This window comes from Zootermopsis nevadensis, unplaced genomic scaffold (assembly GCF_977971745.1).
Source record: "Zootermopsis nevadensis isolate Lab colony 2312 unplaced genomic scaffold, Znev_1.0 Znev_ptg000017l, whole genome shotgun sequence".
In the NCBI taxonomy this organism is placed as follows: domain Eukaryota; kingdom Metazoa; phylum Arthropoda; class Insecta; order Blattodea; family Termopsidae; genus Zootermopsis; species Zootermopsis nevadensis.
The window spans coordinates 12,911,584-12,933,021 of NW_028259149.1; the positions used below are offsets into that span (position 1 = coordinate 12,911,584).

General features: G+C 38.6%; 1 protein-coding gene and 1 non-coding gene across 6 annotated transcripts in view; both read right to left on the minus strand.

Annotated features, from left to right (window-relative positions):
- The window catches only part of LOC110835253 (uncharacterized), an 85,905-nt gene extending 77,991 nt beyond the window's left edge, over positions 1-7,914 (minus strand). For 3 of the 5 annotated variants that reach the window (XM_022075333.2, XM_022075286.2, XM_022075295.2), the window contains exon 1: positions 7,796-7,905. Coding sequence is in view for 1 of the 5 variants with exons in the window: in XM_022075315.2 (XP_021931007.2) it covers positions 7,796-7,906 (111 nt within the window). In the remaining 4 variants the exon portion in view is untranslated. Of the gene's footprint in view, positions 1-675; positions 838-7,795 lie in introns of those variants that run through there. The other 2 variants (XM_022075315.2, XM_087350486.1) reach the window with 2 other exon arrangements.
- Positions 2,577-2,649, minus strand: TRNAR-UCG (transfer RNA arginine (anticodon UCG)). The gene has a single exon. It is a non-coding gene; the product is annotated as a tRNA-Arg (tRNA).
- Positions 7,915-21,438: the final 13,524 nt, after the last annotated feature.

Here is a 21,438-nt window from a genome sequence, read left to right on the forward strand (position 1 = left end):
TCTACTGATTCGGTTGAATTTTAATTCAAATGGACGTGGAACACAAGGTTTATTCCAGGCCAATGTATGTGAAGTCACCCCCCCCCCCCAAGGATACGTAATTACATTCTCATTTTATTCGATGCTAAACAAATTCTAAAGCTAAGGCAGCATCATTAAATATTTCACATTTCAATATCAAATCTTCGTGCGTCTGCGTAACGTTCAATTCTTCTTCTACGCAGTTACGTATGGAAAACCGACGAAGGAAATAGTGAAGTCGGGTTTTCGGACCTTGAAACTGTTATTGCTTACGAGCTGCACAATTATGGGACGCTAGAAAAGAAACTGGATAACCTTATACACAAACGGAGGCCATCACGGACATATGCATAACATAATAAACGCAACAACATGCCAATTGTAATACCAGCTAACGGAATAACCCCAGATATCCTTAACAGTTAAAACTTCCTACCACGCAAAACTCTGTTCCGCTGCACGCATGCATATTAAAACTGTAAACCAACTCGTTTGAAATGCATTAGTCGTACCAATCAAAATGGTAGTCCTTAGTTTTCTTAACGATGCTTCCTCAACTACACAGTTTAATCAGCATGACACTGGAAGAATTAAAAATAATGTCAAAGAATGTGGACTACCATATTTAAAAGTAGACTGAAGGAACTAACTAACCACAAAAAAGTCACTCAGCACTCAGGACAGACGCCCACAAGTCTAAAATCGAACTCGCGGCACCCTGGATATGAAATAGGAATGCAGACCACGCCTGGTATAAGAAATTCGAATCACAACTGCCACAGCTCCCATCACTAGGAACACCGCACAAAGTTTGGGACGAGTTGGAATTACGTCTCGTCTCGGCGTCTGTCGTGTGAATCGCGGAGCACGTATTAACTCTCTGTGAGGTGTGTACAAAACGTTGAGAGTTCTTCTACCACATGTAAGTGCGAAGTTCTAAATACGCCTCATTTGTTTACTGTATCATTTTGAAAGTTTAAAGTTCTTCTGTGCTCATCCAGTGTTTCTAGAAAGCACAGGCCTGCCAATTCTTAGCAGCACAATGACAATTACAGCATACGTACTGCTTCAATGTTCAACAACTCTTCATTAAGCCTAGAGATTGTACTTGCGTGTTCTTTTCTGGTCTCATTACAAACACCAATTATATCCTTACACATTAACCGACTGATCTTTGTAACGGAGATGAGGTGTTTTCTGAAAGGTACGAGCCCAACTGTTATTATATTATTTAGATAAGCTCAGCGCTTCAAGGTACTAACCTGAGGTTTCCTGTGGTTTTCTAATGTCAGAATAACTCCCCCCCCTTGCCTCACAAGTGCCATTTACTCCATTTTGGTCTATGTTTTCAAGACGTGGAAGTTACTTCATCTTACGTCTTAACTTCTTTCTACGATGTCAGACGATGGATCAGCACGTCACTCTTAGTTGACTGAATTTTCAAATTAAACGGTAAAGAGTAACAAATTTTAATAATCGCACTTCAGAAACCGCTGAGGCTCTGCAATATAAAAGTAAGGAAAGTAAAGCAGTCCCTCTATACGCCATGTAGGTCGTTTAGGGGGAGCGGAGATATAGCTCCTCTCTTTCTTGACCTCGGCACTAGATGGGGGTGAGTGGTCAGCGTCACGCCCCGGCCGGCTTTACCCCCGGGAAAGGACCCCGGTACCCATTGGATAGGAGGCTGGTATAAAGGTATATTATCAAAATACGAGATCCTAATTAGGAATTTCTAATATGAAATATGTTCAAACCGATATTCAGTCTAGTAAGCTGGGCAAAATTAATTGACTTCCAGTCGGCCTTGGCTGGCCAGACGCCTCTTGATCTCTCTCTTTTGCACTTTATATGTTTAAATATAAACAGCATTTTACACACGAGTTGTCACATCTAAAATTATGGTCTGCTTTTTCAAGTTATCAGTGTACCATTAATTCGTAACTAACACTCAGGCGCGACAATACACTGTCTTACAGGTATCACCAAAATGCAGGGTAGAAACATGGCTCCTTCTTCCACTCACACACGTTGGATTACAGCGTTTCTAATAGTTTGTTTACGTACGGAAATAAACTTATTTTGCAACACAAATAGACCTAAGGCACCTCTTTTTCACGACAAGTCAGATAATTTCTTACTGTCTCTCCTGCTATAACCTCCTAATGTCAACCTCAGTTTCTCAAAATGCAAACTATTTTCACAAACGAGACTCTGTCAACTGAGTCATGGCTGCACAACCGTTACAACTGTAGCAGAAAAAATTAAACTGCTGTACCTGGTTCAAACAACAGATTTATGCCGGTGTAATCACATATTTAAATTAAATCACTTATCAGTTCATGTTTCTCTTCGTAAAAAAAATTTGAAACTGTAAATGTGGGTTAGGCTACTATCCAGTGTAGAAAATTAAGTTCAAATTAGTTTCAAAAACACATCGTGTGATCATTCGGTCCAAATTTATATTCACAATGTGTGTATCAGTTATTTTGTTCTTTATATTTCATATTTAGAAATAAATACTGTAGCAACAAACAATATTAATAATAAAAAAAATACGACCGTGACAGGATTCGAACCTGCAATCTTCGGATCCGAAGTCCGACGCCTTATCCGTTAGGCCACACGGTCCAACAACCAAATTAAATGGCGTTGAAGACACACTCACTCAGTCACTATTCTACTTTATTTATCTAATCTATCTATTTAATCTATGTATCAGTTCTATGTACAGCCATACATTGCAGATCAGATGAGATGTAAAACATTGGACTGTCTCTCTCTCTGGTTGAAAGAGCCCAAGTTTCAATACCGCTGATATCAGACTCACTCACTCTTCAATTTGCCATCTACAACACAGCTAACATACAAGGAGAAAATATACTGTTCCCGAAACACGAACAGCAACCGCGACAGACAGAATATATTGATGGAATCGAAAAATTCTGGATGAAACTGGATCGACAATAGAATTAAAACTGTCCCTGGTGCTTAACTATGCACCACACCATGCACAGGAGTCGGGGATGGAGGTATAGCTCCACGCATTCTTATCCTCCGCTCTGGAGAGAAATGAGCAGTCAGATTCACTCCACGGTCGCTTTACTCCAGAGTAAAAAGTCCCTAAACCTACTGGATGGGCGGATGAGTGGGTCCCAGAGCCAGGCTGGACTCGTGGCGAAGATAAAAGAACCCACCATGCCGGGAACCGAACCCGGTCGTGCAGTCCGTAGCGTAGTCAGTATCCTGAATGAGTAATAAGATCTTGTTACAGCTGAGAATTCAGAAACAAATAAATTGGATATTTTCAAATCACATTCAACTTTTGTTACCAAAAACTCAAACCACTGTTGATTTTATCCTAATTTATTTTTAGGGTGAATATCAACTTCGGATTTATAGGGTTCCTTAGATATGCAAGCATTTTTTTTAAAAAAAATCTCAGTATATGGGGGGGGGGGGGGGGTCAAAATACATAAATCAGATACTGATGAGACTGAGACGGAAGTTGTAAATCAGAGTAAGAAACCCGAGGATGGTGTGAGACGCTTTTCTGAAACTGGGCGATGGCGCGGCGGGGGCGGGGGAGTATCCATTTGTTTAAGACTCCAAGGAATTGCCCCATCGTGTCCTTCTGTTAACGGTACGTAATCGACATCGACAGGCGGTACGTATAGTCACCATTGCGCTTTTAAGAATTATAAGTGTATCATAATTTTCCTCCGCGTGCCAATACTCTTGTATAACTCATTCCGCCTCACCCAAAATCCCGGGCTAGCAAGAAATCGATAGTTCCATCCATCATACGTTGTAACTGTGAATATACACACTAGGCACCGCCACAAATCTGAAGTAGTAATTATTATTTATTGTGGTTTAAAATAATATACACAAAAGTCAGACACGAAACTAGCCTCAACTTCGAGATGCTAACGCCTGCCCTCAGCAATATTTCAGAAAGAAAACAAGTTATAAGAACAACTCAGAATATATACTTTTCTCCAGATGCTTCCATCTAGAGGCTACGCAGAAGTTAACACGCATTATATGAATAAATGAGTAATTACACAACTTAGATTCGCTATCAGAACGTTTAAATCGCCATGTTCCTAATTTTTAACACACGAACAAATGTTTCACACAGAAGACGTACACATGTTTATGACTTATCTCCACACGAAATATTACAGGTCCTGCCTCCTTATCTGTCATTAAAACCAATTTTGAATACAGATTTACAGCGGTTGGCATGCTATTGCTTTTTACATTATACGAAAATAAGGTTTTAGTAAATGCTGCATATTTTTCACATCCCTACTTTAAGTTGTGTTAGTGTCGTTCCCATTTCAGAAGTTTGCACAACTGCTATTTTAATATTATCGATAATTAAAAATTACAAAACTCGCGTCGAGTCAAAATGCATTACATTCACCGACTCATTAAAAATATAAACATTTATACACACATAGGAATAGCATACCACAGAAAAGTATTTCTTGTATATAATGACATTAGGATAAAATGAATAATATCCCAATTAAGTGTCACTACAGAAATAGCGTTCATTCTTACAAACATTCTTTGCCTTTTTCTGTATCCAGATAATCATATATAAAAGTTAATCAGAAATACTACTTTGTACTGAGTCATAGATTATGAAAAATCTGATAAAAGGTTATAGAGACAAAACTGTATTCGTTAAATACAATTTCAAACAAAAGTTAATATAGCCTCCGTTTAATTTGCGGTACCAATTTTTAAAACGATCAACCAGTGTTTGAAAAAATGTATATGGCTTTAGACAAGAGTTAGTAAATTATATATTTAATAAATCAGTCAATTATCTTGTCAGTCTGTCAATTATTTAAATCAGTTTTACACTTGTTACACAAAAATTAATTGGTTTTTAATGACCCACTGCAGAGAGAAAGTTAAATTCCCCGACTGCAGCGCCGCTCTGGATACAGACACAACTGCCCAGGAAACAAAATGGTTTGTAATTGAAATGTAGGCTAATCTTTCAAGTGCTGAAGCCATATGGAACACGATAATATAGTGCTTATCAATACGAACGAATCGTTTAAAACGCGCAATGTTTAACAAAAGGCAACATTACTGTCCATCTGTTCCACAATCCTATAGAACAGCTGTATTTCCTTTACAAATTTACTTTACGACACTCTATCAACTGCTGCGGTTATGTAATGTAGCGATCGAGAGGAACATAATACAATGTTTGGTTTAGCTGTTTCGGTCGGTTTAATATTTTCATGGATTGACAAGTTTCGTTTTGATCAACGAGTCTGAATTCGACTCGACTACGCCGTGTTCCCGGAATGTCAACATACCAACCAAACAGGAAAGCGTTCCAATTCATATTAACTGAACCTAAATGTCGGTAATATTATTTCATCCACCTAAGGTTGAACAAACCGCCACGGTGGTCTAGCGGTTAGAACGCTGGCCTTGTAATTCTGGGGTCACGGGTTCGATTCCCGGCGGTGCCCGAATTTATAACTTGTGTTGGGCAAGGCCGTGATCTACGCAACACAGAGTTTTCCTCCGGGGCTTACCCGGTTTCTCCGTGGCATCCCAACAATTACTCCATTCACACACAGAAGAAGGCAATGGCAAACCACTTCTGGATCATCTGCCAAGAACGTATATGAACAGGTCCCAGTCCGAGAAAAGGATGGAAGGATCCTGTTCATATGGACCTGTCGTCAGACAGAACACTTAATAAATAATAAAATAAGGTTGAACACTAAAATGAACAATGACCTAAACTCAAAACTATTTGAAAGCTATTCAAAAACATGTTAACATAAAACTCGGCTTATGGAGAAATACCGCTATTATCGGTTTTCAAATAAATAGCAGCTGCAGTCTTCAATTTAGAGAAACAATTTATTTTATCGTCCACGTTTGTTTACGCAGCCTTGAACAAAGACATGAACAGCCAATGCACCCCGCAATAATAAAAAGGTTGCTGATCCCTGCGGTACTAGACCATATTATGTACCAACAACGTCGTATTTCAAAAAGGTTCAGGTTATGCAATGTGCATATGCATATCTTGATGTGGTAACACGTCTCCAATATATCAGGCTTGTCATAATATTTTCATTGCCCTCAGTAATAATCAATCAACAAAAATGAAAATCGATGACAAAGCCTGATATCTTAATGGCTTTTATTCATGACACACTTTCCAAATGAAAACGGAACTGCAATATCGTTATCCACGTTGTAATCCTTTGTCTCTATAAAAGAGGGGAAATCAGTTAATCCACTAACTCTCTGGGGATTTGAGGAGAACTAAAATGATTTCATCACCAATACCAATTTTAATTGTGTGGTCAGTAATATGTATACTCTCGCCAACTTGATAAAGCCACGGGATTCCGCGTCATTTCACGCTTACAAAAATACATTCCACATTCCAAGGATAATACAGAAATGTAATTCAACACAAATTTGGTACGACCTAAAAAATTAAGCGCCTGAAACAAATTGAAAACTTTTGTAATAGGAGTGAAACGATTTCTTCTTTTCTTTTTTTAGTATACGTTTATCAAACATGTTAATTTCGGTTTTGAATCGTTCATTGTACTACGTTCATTTAGACTGTTGTAATTTCAAATCTACTGTCGACAAAATCAACCAAGAACAAACATATACTGCACAGTTGCACGTGATCTAGTCTCCCGTCCCTTTAAAAAAATACATTACAGAATGGGACGTTTTTATTCCGATCCCTTGTTCACAGGCTGAAAACCTCGATATGATACAGTTTCATGATATATAGGCCTTAGCCGTCTTATGGGACCAAAGAGTAACAGAAAATTTCAACGTTATTGCCACCTCACAGAGACACGCATTCGCTCTTATTATCATGTTCGCTCTTCATTGTATTAACAACGAATTAAAGGAATTTGTGTAAAAAGAATGTAGGTCGAAAAATCCCGGAAAAATATGTTTCCTACTACCCGATTTTGCCAACTACATAGGACTTCCTGTAAATAAACATAGCATACATAAACGCAGTTTCATTGCAGGGTTTTAACCCTATTGTTCTTTCTCACAAGTTTGTGCATGTAATCCTTTCTGCAATAAGCCCTTTCAATAACGTGATTTGTAACTGAAGTTGTACCAATTTAAAAGATTAGTGTTAATATAAGGTTTAGATATCAGTTCATCTGGACAGGTCAAGTGTTTCTTTATCATTTCGTTTGGATTATTCAGGATATTACAGTAAAAATGTTTTTGTCAGTTTCAATTAATGACTTGCATTTGTAAAATGTGCACGCTACACTGATTATCGCCCTGATGACGGAGGCAGCATGACCTCTGAAACGCTGGTTAACATCGACCAGACTACACGGCGCAAAAACCCAGAAGACAGAAATCTTCATACTCTGATAACGGAGGCAGTATGACCTCTGAAACGTTGATAAACATCTACCAGACTACACGGGGCAACAACCCAGAAGACAGAAATCTTCATACTCTGATGACGGAGGCAGTATGACCTCTGAAACGTTGGTTGACATCGACCAGACTACACAGCGCAACAACCCAGAAGACAGAAATCTTCATACTCTGATAACGGAGGCAGTATGACCTCTGAAACGTTGATAAACATCTACCAGACTACACGGGGCAATAACCCAGAAGACAGAAATCTTCACACGGTGATGTGCTTCCACTGTCTGTCGCTAGTCGCCCGTGAGAACACGATTTCAACTAAATACTACAAAAACTGTAACATTCTTACCTGCATATGTCTTCTGTTTTTCGCAGGCCTCCTTAAGAAACACACAGCGCCACGGCGAGAAAGTACTGCGGGGGGAACTGGAATGTCGAGTGGAAGCAAAGGAAGCGTCATGACGTCACAGTGACCTGTAAAAAAGAAAACAGCTAACAAGAGACAGAAACAACCCGTTTCTTGCACCAAGTAAGAGGCCGAAACTTCCAGCCCACAGTAAATTAATAATCTGAAGAAGATGGCATGATGGTACTGCTAATAGTCTGGATCATAAAAGTGCACTACGTGTATATGTTTGTATCCACCCACCTATTCATCCATCCATCCATCCGCAGAACAACACTTCACAAGACGTGACAGCTTGTTTAATAACACTGAAAAACGGAGAGCGTAAGAACACGCAGCTGATAACGGCAACTGCTGCAGTCAATGGCTGGCCCAACTATCCCACGTACTTCGGCGGATTAGGTGCATGTGCACAGAAAGTGACACGTCAGTCAGACCTGCGATAAGCTCGCCGTTGTCCGCTAACGCGTTTAAGACGTATGAAGAGAATGAAGGAACAGTTTCGCGCGTTCCTAACCTCGGAACTGGAAGCTTCATCCTCCGGCCACAGAAAACAGCCCTCAATCAATACCCAGTGGCTATTGCACTTTTATTATGCACTGTCACTCAGAGAAAACTGAACACCTTCGAGGCTTTGTTACACACAAGAAGAAGAAGAAGAAGAAGAAGAAGCTTCCACACTGACCCACTTTTCCTTGAGCGGACGACAGTTACCCAGTGGCGAAAAATTTCTCTGTTGTTATGGAACCTGGAGGTTCACCATCTTTCTCACAAAATACTGAAATTAGAAGTCTTCAGCCAGCTGAATCCAATCTAAACCCTCGTACCCTATGTATTTAAAATTCATTTTAACACGTTCTGTATATATTAAATCTTGTCCGTCTAATCACAATAAATTCTTATTAAATATTAAAATATTACAATAATTAACATTTAAAATATTTAAAATATTAAATGATGTTCTTTATCGAAATATTCGATTTACATTAGACCATCATTTTTCATTTTTCATATTTTAAATATTTTAAATGTTAATTATTGTAATATTTTAATATTTAATAAGAAGTTATTGTGATTAGACGGACAAGATTTAATATATACTTATTATATCACAATATGACGCAACTTTACCATCTTACGTTCTGTATACTTAAAAGTTTCTATTCACAATATTGTGCACCTTTCCTGATATTATGTACGTGGCATTTATAAAAAAGGTAATTATAATAAATGCAATGGCAGTCCGCACACTCTTATTTGAAATGGATTTCTACATTTGCATAATGAAAATACAGAGTGAGATTAGAGCAAAAGAAAATAATCCGCGGGTTTTGAAAGCTAGAAATTAGTCTTACTGAAAACGGCCGTGAAGATTTGAAACTGATTGTGACTCAGGGTTAAGGTCATAAGGCGGTTCTTAGGAACTCTGAAATCAACATTCGAAATCCAAAGAAGGCGAAAAATGTCTGGATTAAGATACTCTAAAGTTTTGTGACAGACATTAATGAAACTATTATGTTGCACATTGTCCATTGCATAACGTAGGCCCATATTTGATATAGTCCCGACGTTTCGGTTCTGTTCTCATCTTCAGACGATTGGTAATCATTATAATGACAGTTTTTGTATTACTCTTTAATTTAATATTAGTAGCGACGGTTGGGATCTAAGCCATTACCTTTTGAACACTAGACCAATACGGTAACCACTAAAATTCCTTAGCTAAGTGTAGAACTAAACCAAAACTTGCACCATGAGCACGGTTTAGTTATATTTGTTAGTCCGTCACTCAATCAGGCAATTAGATATTTAGCAATTTAGTTTGTTAGTTTGACTTATCTTAATCAATCTTACGGCTTCTTGATCAGTCACGATTAAGTGAGCTTGTCTTACGTTCCGGTGTGTATAAGATCATTGCACGTAGATAATGCAGGCCACTATTTTGTCATCCAAATTAAATTTAGATCGTCCCTCAGTGAGGTGTCAGGAATAGAACTGAATACTGCGACAGTTGGACCGGGCGAAAACGCTAGGTCGCAGCTCGAAAAAACACCACATCAACAAACATTACACGCGTTCGCAGTTGAGGATGCGTTTTAGGGTTCAAGAGAATTAAGCCTTGTAATTTCAACACTTTTATGGCACGGCCTTGGATCACTAGAACACTGGGATTCTTCTTCTTCTTCTATGGCGAAACAGCTCGAAGTCGAGCCTTGGCCTCCTCTGATGTGGGAGGTTTCTCTGTCTTTGAAGTGTGCATTTATGAGTAGTGAGTGACAAGCCCACACTGCCTCTGCACAACTTCTTCTCAATCCTGATTTTGTCTACTAGAGCCATCTAGCAGTGAATCAGGAGAGACTTGGGTGAGAAATGGCCGCTGAATTTTGCTTTCGAAACACCTCTTTTCATGCTCTTAAGAGAACACTAGGATTGAGGATTCGAATCTCGCATATGAAGTCGCGGTTGAGTGGCAAACGATCCTTTTCGTATTTGGAAGATATCAAAGGGCGATTATCCTGACTGGAATCTTCAGTTACATCACGCGAACGTTGCGGTAGTAACTGAAAATAGGCTCTGAAAGCTACCATCCACATCCTTTCACAATACGTTATTCATTATCATCTTCCCATTAGAGGCTACAAAATTCTAACCTAACCACGGAGCAGACTTCTTCAGGAACTCATATTTGCCCTGCTACTCAAGAAATTTCTTATAGCATTTATGCCATCCCAAGTTCCATTACAATATTCAGAGTCTGAACTCTACACTGAACCAGATAATACCCAGTTCACACACTCACAACCTAACAATAATGTCGTTAAATAATCAAAGAAGGGTGTTACATATACGAAAATATTTGTTTTAAATCTTGTCAGTCTAATCACAATAAAATTTCTATTAAATATTAAAATATTACTATAATTAACATTTAAATATTTAAAATATATTAAATGATGTTCTCATCGAAATGTTCGATGAGAACATTTAATATTTAATAGAAATTTTATTGTGATTAGACTGACAAGATTTAAAACAAATATATATTTATCACAATATGACGCAACTTTATCATCTCATATACGAAAATATTCAACAAGTGACAATTACTAACTACACAGTTTACAGTGTGGAGAGTTCACACCGGAATGGCCGCGATATCGTTTTAAAACTTATCGCACATTGATGTGCGATACGCGCAGGGCGATATAAACATTTTTGCTGAGTCTCCGAGTGACACACATGGACTTATCGTTAACCCAAATAAGAGCGTTATGGTGAAAGGGGTTTGAAGATGGCTGTCTGGTAGAAGTTACCGACCTTACAGAGGTGCCTGCTGCCCCATAATTAGGGCGATGACAGACTACACGACGTTACAACCCAGAAGACAGCCATCTTCGTACTCACCATCGTGAAAACCTCAAATCCTATAAAATTAATCTACTTGGGGGACACAAGAATAGATGAAAGGTTGATATTAAAATTAACATCACATAATAAGGTTTGAAAATAAAATGAACTGGATTTATATGACTCAAGACAGGGTTCGCCGATGTACGCTTGTGGACAACGTAGCTAATAAACAAGGAATACGGCGAATTTCTTGACCAGATAAGCGACTATTAGTTTCTCAAGATTGACTATTCCATTTAATTAATATTAGTAAAAATAAAAATAACAACAATGTAGAGATATTTAATATATTCGAGTTCCGGGGTTTGCAAAACATGAATTTACTATTTTCACTTACTGCACTAACAACTGGGCATTGCCGAGTGAGACGCACTCGAGACTCAGAATACTGTGTGTTATTAATACCTCAAGAGTTCGGAGTATCGTGTCTGAATTAATAATTTCACCCCTATGTGTTTTTATGCATCACGTATGAAGCATTGACAAGTCACTACGAATCTAAAAGTTTTTAATTGCAGAATTATTTCGAAACAGCCTCTCATCCAACCCGCGTGTAAAACTACGAGTAATTACCAATCCCCGAACTATAATTATTGCCATTAGTATCTGTTCCTCCGATAACAAGTTTGCACGGCCGCTATGTTGGCTGAACAAATTATCGGTCAGCGTTTTTAGATCAGAAAGTTTAGTAAGTGAATCAATCAGTCGTCAAAGGTGCAGAAATTTAACCAAATATCTTCAAAAAGTTCATCATCATCGGTTCTACAGCCCCCGCGTGGGCCCTAGCCTTCCTCAGAAGCTTCTTCTATTCTTCCTCATTCACAGACAATCTATTTGTCAGTCCGCCGTGAATGAGTCCATCCGGCAGTTGCATCATCTGATTTCATAACAAGTTACTTTTTACAGGGTGGAGTTGTCAGCCCCACACCCAACCTGGAGGACCAGACCTCCGTATTTACAGCCCCCCCTCCCCGAGGTAGGATGGCCCAGATATACCCCCAGGCACTCGTAGCTCGGGTAACCCGGGGGTGCCAGACCCCGTAACCACTGATGTGGGCCTCTGAGGGGTTTCAAAAAGTTCTCATAAAAATATTTCGAGAGCTCTGATCACTGATTTCGTCGAAGAAACCAAAACACCAACAAATCGGGAAAAAAGGTCTGTCTATATATAACTTATGCACATGAATCAAAGTGATAAAACTCAAGTTAGTTGCTTAATAGGGCCACAGGCATATGCAGTAATAAACACACCAAGCACCAAACAGATTTAAAACAAATAAAAAGCCGTATCTTAAAGAAGTAAGGTAGGAGTGTGTGCAAACTGGATACATCTGGTTCAAGATCCCATGGTGGGCACTTCTAAACACTGCAATGAACCAACCTTCTAAGATGGCTGTCTTCGTACTCACCCCTGTGAGAACCTCAAGTCCAAACTTTATTTTTGTATAAAAGAACTACCTGACCAGCTAAGTGGCCATTAACTTCTCAATGACTGTTAGAGAGACTACACCGTTGGAAAAGACCGATATATTATCTTAAACTTTAATCTGCACTGCTGTATCTTCGTACAAATAATTTATTACATTTATCAGATGTTTATTTACCTATATAGCACGTTTACATATCAGTTAGATAACTCTCGTCATTCCGAGAGTTAAGGCCCTGTAGCATGAGACCGGGTAAAGTTAAAACAGCGTAAAAAAGATTGGAAATGACGCTAGTACCTGAGTTTTCTCTGTGCTAGATTTCGTGATCGAGCTGAAGATTTTAATAAACATTAAACTTATCACTGTTAATCCTAGAAGCCAATGATTTAATTTTTGAGAAGATGTTTAGTTTACTGTCTTTCTAGGATGTGATGATGCATCGACTAAAAATCTGAGTTTGTTGCCTACTCAGGCGTTCAAATCTCCAAAAACTATAGTTAAACGTTCACTTAACAGGCATCAACTTTGTTCTGATTGCATGAAAATACATTCTTTTGAAATATTAGTCCTGCGAAGGATCTATGGAAAGAAAACAAATAATTTTTCTACCCTCACAGCTGATTCAAAAGTTGCGTTTTGTAGGCTTCGCATGAGAAGTGAAAACTCAACAGCCATGGGTCCGATTTCCGCCTATGGTATGATGTATCCGTCCATTATTCATTACCATTTATAATTTTATTCATCACCACAATCCCTCTAATTTTGTTTCACCACAAGCAACACCACATTAAGATAAAACTAACTGGATGGCTTAGGGAACCCGAGGGTTCATCACCGAATTAACCAAAGCCCTCCACCGGACCCTGCCCTGGGCCAACAAAATCCAGTCTCCTTCAACTCCTATCTCCCATAGATCCCGCCTGACATTATCCTCCCATCTACGTCTAGGTCTCCCCAGCGGTCTCTTCCCCTCAGGCTTCCCGACACCTCTTGTCCCATCCATGCGCGCTACATGCCCCGCCCATCTCATTCTTCTTGACTTAATCACCCTGATAACACTGGGGGAGAAGTACGAATTCTTAAGCTGATCATTATGCAGTTTTCTCCATACTCCATCCTCTTCTCTCCTAGGCCCAAATATCCTCAACACTACGCCATCTATCGATAAGAAAATCGAACCTGCTACGCCATAACAGCTAATATACCATTACCTCGTCTTTATATGTATTTCTTTGTCATCGTGTTCCTACTGTTTGTTACTGCTCTCCAAGAAAGCGTCTTTGCATCCAAAAAGGAATGCATAACAAATTTTCTAAAACCACATATGGTTGTACAGATGAATGATCACGGCAATTCATTTTTGCTTCGAAATATTATTAAATGTCAGTCTCCACTTAAGTACAGTGTGATGGAAAAGTCACGCAACCCATTCCTGACACGTTTTGTTTGTCAAAAAATAAATTACAATTAAATTAGAAAGCAATAACCACGGTTATATGAAGTGTTCGAAATGTCCATCGCGTTCAGCTATGCATAAATTCTACTCTTTTCCTCATGTCTGATCTGATGCAACTCGGTACAGAGTTTTTGCAGTGGTGTTTGAAATACGTAATTCAATATTTTGTTCAGTTCTTAAAATGCGTGCAAGTTGTTTCTGTACGTTTGAAAGCTTCGTCTAAAATGTCTACACCCCATCGAAAGAAGTGTGTACAGGTAGCCCTCGATTTACGCCGGGGATGCGTTCCTGGACGAACCAACGTAAATTGAAACTCTTTTATAATGTAAATCAATGGGAAGTCAATGACATGCGTTCCTGGCACCCAAACATTGACAAGTAATATAATGGCATTACATTTAAAGCTCTGAAATAACGTAAATAAAATAAAGGGAATTTAAAAAAATATATTTTATACACTTACAATCGGCAATTCGTCGGTCCCCGCGATTGACTGCGATTCTTTCATGTGATCGATGTTTACAGTCATCTCTGCTGTTATGAGATAGTTGCATTCATGTAAGACGCCGACCTATAGAAAATCGCGTAGTAAAAGTAAACCCGGTACCTCTGCAGAGATCAAATTAGTCCTTTGAAAGTTTAAAGCGCCGGGAATGAAATTGCGTAAGAGCAAACTCGCATATGCAAAAGTTTGCATTTCACAAACAGCTTTTACCGATTCAACGATCTCATTGGAGCAAATTCGAATTAACGAAACATACGTAAGTGGAGAGATGACTATTTATAATTTTTATTTAAAATCAGCGATGTGAGAATTACGATTTAGTATAAGAATCAGTACGATGTACATTGTAAAACGTTATAAATAATAGTAAAATATATTTTTTTCACTTTCTGACTTGCTGGTTTCAAAATCGGCGCTATTCTGAATCGGCGTAAATTGGACCGGCGCAAATCTAGGGCTACCTGTAAACTATCTGCAGTTCAGAAGTCGTTTTTCCTTGTCAGGTTCCTTGAATTCACATGGCATGCACACGACGTGGATGTTCTAAAGTCTTTGTGACCTTACACACACACTTCCATACGAATATCCTCCACTCTGAAGTGAACATTTTCTCGGTGTCTTTTGTGGAGAGCACAACGAAGTTTGGCGGATATCGTCAAAATTGTCGTCGCGTCGTGTGGTCGACCGAAACGATTTCTATCCTGCGTCATGGAAATGTTTCACCAGACGAGACACTGTTGATTTGTTTGTCACAGGTGAATCGGGAAATGCAACCCTGAACTCATTTTGGCAAGTTAAGTAAGTACGACTTGCCACGCAGCGTTCGACATCGAACACTCGCCGAACTTCTGAAAAATTCGTCTTTGCCCTTCGACTGTTGAAAAACAACAGACGGGCTGGCGCGAGCATAGTCACAGCTAATTGCGTGTTTATTAATCCAACAGAGTTGGGACTTTTCGACCACTCTGTACCACATACCGTGGATTTCGGTTAATTGGGACACATCCGGACTAGAACACTTTGGCCCAATTAAGCGGCTGCCCCGATAATGCAAAGTTCCATTTAAAGAGTTAAAAAGGTTTGTTCTTTAAGATTTGTCCCAAAGAAACGGCTGCCCCAATTAACCGATGGGACAATTAACCGAAATATACTGTATATAATTTTAATACATGCACTAATTTTACTTTGTCTTTTAGCAATGGGCGATATGTTTCGAACTCATCGGTCCATCCTCCGGTCCCTACCTTTCAGCGCAAAGCACACTAATATAACACATGTTAAAAGGCAGTTGGTCATCGTTATCAACTCTTATGCATGAGGGTTTCTGGCCTGTTTGAAATTCGGAATTACATCTGAAATTATGAATCACTTTAGTCATTTGACAGAACCCCTTGAATGGGAGATCACCCCGTCGCAAGGCCTCAGGTAGTTGGTTTAAACAATAAAATATGGGATGTATGAAGTGTACACACACTATCACTTTGTTGTGCAAAGGATGTTTTTTCGGAAGACACAGTTGTTTATTAATGACTTAAAATGTAACGCTCCAATAGAATCTTATTTCAAACATAATGTATACGCATAACAATTAAAATCACAATAAGAATGCTAATTAGTCTACAACTGTTTCACTTATACACCACAAAGCAGCTAAACAGCAATTGGCAAATTAATAAGTACGTAATTGCATTAACATTTTAAAGGCACAAGAGTACGCGCGTGCGCACGCACACACACGTCAAACATTGTAATGCTATCTTTTAAGATAGCTCTACCATGCACGCTAAAATATCAAATTTTGAGAAAAAATAAAAATGGAAGGAAGCATCGTATATCAGATATCAGGTTTCAGGATTTGAGATTCTCATGGCAGCAAAACGTCGGCTGTGGTGTTCTGGGTTGTAACCATCCACACAGCTTTACAACCTGGAAGACTACAGCGGACGAGAAATCAGGTTTCATTTCCAAGCTAAACTCGCTACACGAAGCACACAACGCAAGGCAGAAGGTGATCAGGTGTGTTGAGACAGCAGACACCTCAGAATAGGCCATGGTTACTTCACACCATCAACACATCCAGTGGGAAGGGGAAACCACGAAAGACTCTGATCCAAGTTCTAGCTCGAGAGTCAAATGCTACTGCTGAATGAGCCCGGATTTGAAATCATAAAAAGTGTGATACTGACAGCTACTGAAACTTATTTCCATGGTTAATATTTAGAACCAAAGATGGTGACATAGTTGTTAGCATTCCAAAAGGGTCACAGGATCGAATATCAGCCCCGAGATCGGCTATCTTGAACGAACTTTGTTCTTGTGATTTTCCTCAGTACGTACATTCGAATTCCAAGTTACTAGACGATATCTTGAAACAGGCCTCGAGCGGCTGCTTCTGTATTCGTTACTGCTCACTATTCATTATAATTTATCCATCATATTCGACGCATATAAACTGTGCAGTTGAAACAGCGTATTTATATAACAAAGGATCAATAGAGGCCCTATGCCTGTCTCTCATACAGTGTTTTCCTTCTATTGTTTCCAACAAAAATAAACGCATTTATAAAAAAATTGTATCAAATAATTTCATTAGAAATTAACGTATTATAGCAAAGTCGATAACAAAAATCTGCTCATTCCTTACCTATAGCGCTGTTTTAAATTTTGGCGCCAAAACTATTTTCTCTACTTTCTGAAGCACTTGGCAATATCGTCTTACTACGGTCACATATTGATGCTGTACATCCCATGTGATGCAAATACATTGTTATTTCACACAGCCATCAATGTATTTGTGTACAACAAGACAGAATGCAAGATATTCATATTCTAAATAACAATACAAACCTGATGATGTTCCTTCCAATCCACAGATCCAACCGACCAACCACTAACCTCAACACGATCCTGACAGATGACTGAAGACTAGCCGATCTTCCCCTTCATCGAAACAAACCCCCTCTATATCATCCCCGCCAAGCTACATAGAAGCTCGGATTGCCATGGCCTAGTTTAATTATATCTGTAGTAGCATTGAGATATGATAGGTCCTACCTTCACTCGCAATCCATTTTATTACATTTTTAAAGCAATGCACATTATTTATTTCACAATTACAATGCCGTCGTCCACGTTTTTTTTTTTCGTTTTGTTATCTGTGCTCTCGTGCAAGCTCCACGGAACTACCAATACATTCCACTAGATAACACCACAATGCAGATGCAAGTGAGAATCAAATGGCTATAGCAGGAAACGTAGAGATACGATTTATGATGTAGTATTACTTTTCCATTGACATATTCTGTATTTATTTTGTAATTTTCGATAACAGTTCAATATGGGAACTTACTGATCTTGGAGAATATTGTGTTAGCGTCGACGCTGAAAAATATAAGAAATTAAGAATAAAATTTACTTAATTTTAGTTATGGTTTACTTAAACAGTAAGCAGCTCAGGCTGCATAGCATCGAGTGTTAGGATGATCAACGAATAATGATTTAGAAAGTATATGGAAGGGAAAGGTAGTGGCTTCTTTACAGTACTATTCTTTAAAGTACTCTCAGGAATCCGATACAACGCCATGCCAGTGGCTATAAAGACAACTGCCTGGTTATTCTGTTGAAAAAATACACCACTGGCTGCTTCCAAATCAAACCAGAAACATGCCTACAAATACCACAAAGTTTACAGTTTCTAGGCCAACAGATACAGACACTGTGACATGACAATCTTTGAGGTAACGTCTGACAGATTTAACGTAGACAAAATCTGTGCCTCAGCAAAAAGTTCTTCCCAAGATAACAATGACATCATTCGAAAGACGCTGATATAAAATATATAGTCATGCCTCACAATAAATCTATATAATACATGTAACACGTATTAAAAACAAAATGCATTTCAGAAAAAGCTACTGCACTATGTACCTCAGGGGCTGACCCACGAGTTACATTGTACCAGAAAACGATATGTAACGTTTCAAGTGAAAGTGTCTTGTCTAGTTAAATGCTGTGTTTTATATACACGTACATTTCTATAACAATGACAGTTTTCGAGAAATCTTGACATATACTGAATAATATGTAACCAAATACATTTCAAGGTCGTGTATTTGAAACTTTCATATCTTCTCAGGGATAAGTTTCTGATATATAGAACACTAGCGCAAAAGGATCCAATTTAATGATTAAAACTTATGTTTATATTCTTAGTGATAGCCTGACAGTATAACGTGGTTAAAACTGAGTTTTGATTCTAGAAATTCTCTTTCTTAGTTTTAAAGAATGCGTTGCTTTTATCAAGATTATTCGTAACCGCTATGAAAATGCAAGGCGCCAAGATGCAAGGAATTTGCATAAACTGCGTACTCCGATCCTCTTGGTTTGTAGTACTTGTACCTTAATGCTGATTAGAATGATTACTCTGAAGTCCAGCATCTCCGCTGTTAATTAATTACGTCAAAAATAAATTTATATCTGCAATAAATGAACGTGAAGATCATAATCGCATAGAGGGCATTCGGAGTTAACCATTCCACACTTTTTGAACGTATCAGCAGGTTAAGTTTGTTCTGGAAACCTGATTGATATGTTTGAAAAAATACGGAACTTTCACATCACGCCATTTGTTCAATGATAAGATAAGAAAACACACCATTTTAGATATGTAATTCTGTTCTCAAGTTTTTGCCCCATTAGATAACATATGAAAGACAAGGACAACATAATTCATCGTGTGACTGACAATTTCTTACTTGTTGGCCACAAACATATATTTACCATGTGCACACCTCCATGGACACAGTCCTTCTTCGAAAGCTCGTAGTCCCAGCTTTTCATGATACGCGGAGGTTCATTATCATGTTCACAAGAGCTCTCCACTACACCCTATCCAGTATCAGATAAATATTGTTGAAACCCAATTTCTTTAAGATCAGTTTTCACCCCACTGGTAACTGTTAAATCAATTGATGTATTTTCAACAAACGTTGTGTGAATATCACGCTATCAGATGCCATCGCCTCGTTTATTTTCGAATTCCTTACATCAGTAATACCAACATAAAACCGATCCAAAGTTCTTAACAGTGATACAATCGCCACATCATGTGGGGCGGGGGTGGAATTCGGTGTCGTAATAGATCACACCAGGACATGAAAATTTTGTTAAGATTCGTACGTTGTAAAATATAAAATAATATGGCGGTTGCGCAAAACCTAGATGTATTTTTCGATTTTATAGCGATAACTACTGAACGGGTACAGCTGGGCACATGAAATTTTGTACAGGAAAAGTAATACACACATATCTACAAATTTCGTAGGAAACTTTGTAATATACAGTAGATTCCGATTAAGTGGGCCATCAGTTAATCGGAGCTGACGTTTATTTGGGACATATCTTAAAGAACAAACCTTTTTAACTCTTTACTTGGAACTTCGCATAATTGGGGCAGCCACTTAATTGGGCCAAAGTCCGGATGTGTCCCAATTAACCAGGATCCACTGTATTCAATGTTACAAACATGGCTACAGTGCTAAAGTTTGAGGTTATATCTGATAACTGTAATGCATACTGGAAATCAATACCACAAATGAGCTAATCCTAAATGAAATTATGCATACAAATTAAATTGTATATAATTACAGCTTCCTACTTATGTAAAATTATACACTTATAGTCGTTTAATTTATCTGTGCTTTTAATTACTCAGATAAGGCCAATATAGTATCATTTTATTAAAATCTAATGAATTATTCTGACTGAACATAATTGATATACTAAAAGGCACAGACAACATTAATATTTAATTAAAAGCATTTTCTTACAATTGCTATATGAGAAGGTAAATACTGGGATAGGACTGTATTACTACTAGTTATGCAATAACATCATAAGTAAAAAAGCTCTATATATTAATCCCTGGAGACCTGATGGCACAGGTGTTAACTGATGTCACTGAGTAGAGACCTCTTGAAGTTGACAGTCAGCTAGTAAAGAACTCACCACCTTCCATGAAACCCAGGGATTTATTACCATGTTGAGGCTGTCAGTGGTTGCTATCCTAAGCCAGGTGAATGTAGTTCATATCCTCTCAACTCAATTTCCATAAAATCCATCTTAATATCCTCCCATCCATACCTATGTGTTCCATGTAGTCTCTTGCCTTCAAATTTCAAACCAAGGTGCTGGATTTATAAATAAAAGGTCTCAGATTTTTGATCGCTGATCCAGAATCAATTTTTCCAAAAATCACAATAGCTGAAAGCCAGGAATAATAGGCCCCACCACAGTTCAGAAGGCCCACGTCAAACCATTGGTCCCCTCTTCTGGCAATGATCCTACCAACAGGGTGGATTGAAGTCTGCCTCACACGTGTACAACGTCAGAAATACAATCCTGACAGAAGCTATTAATCATTGTAGGTGGACAATGTACTTGATTTCATATGCATGCCTGTGCAAGATGTCAAAATTTCATGTGACAAAGGATTTTGTTAAAGAAACAGGTTTGAGGTTTTCACAGCGGTTAGTATGAAGATTTCTGTCTTCAGGGTTGTTGCGCTGTGTAGTCTGGTCGATGCTAACCAACGTTTCAGAGGTCATACTGCCTCCGTCATCAGGGCAATGAGTATGAAGATTTCTGTCTTCTGGGCTGTTGCGCTGTGTAGTCTGGTCGATGTTTACCAACGTTTCAGAGATCATACTGCCTCCGTCATCAGGGCCCCGATTATATTCAACCGAACTCCCATGTCCCACCGGACGCACTTCCCGAGGCCCCCCCTCCC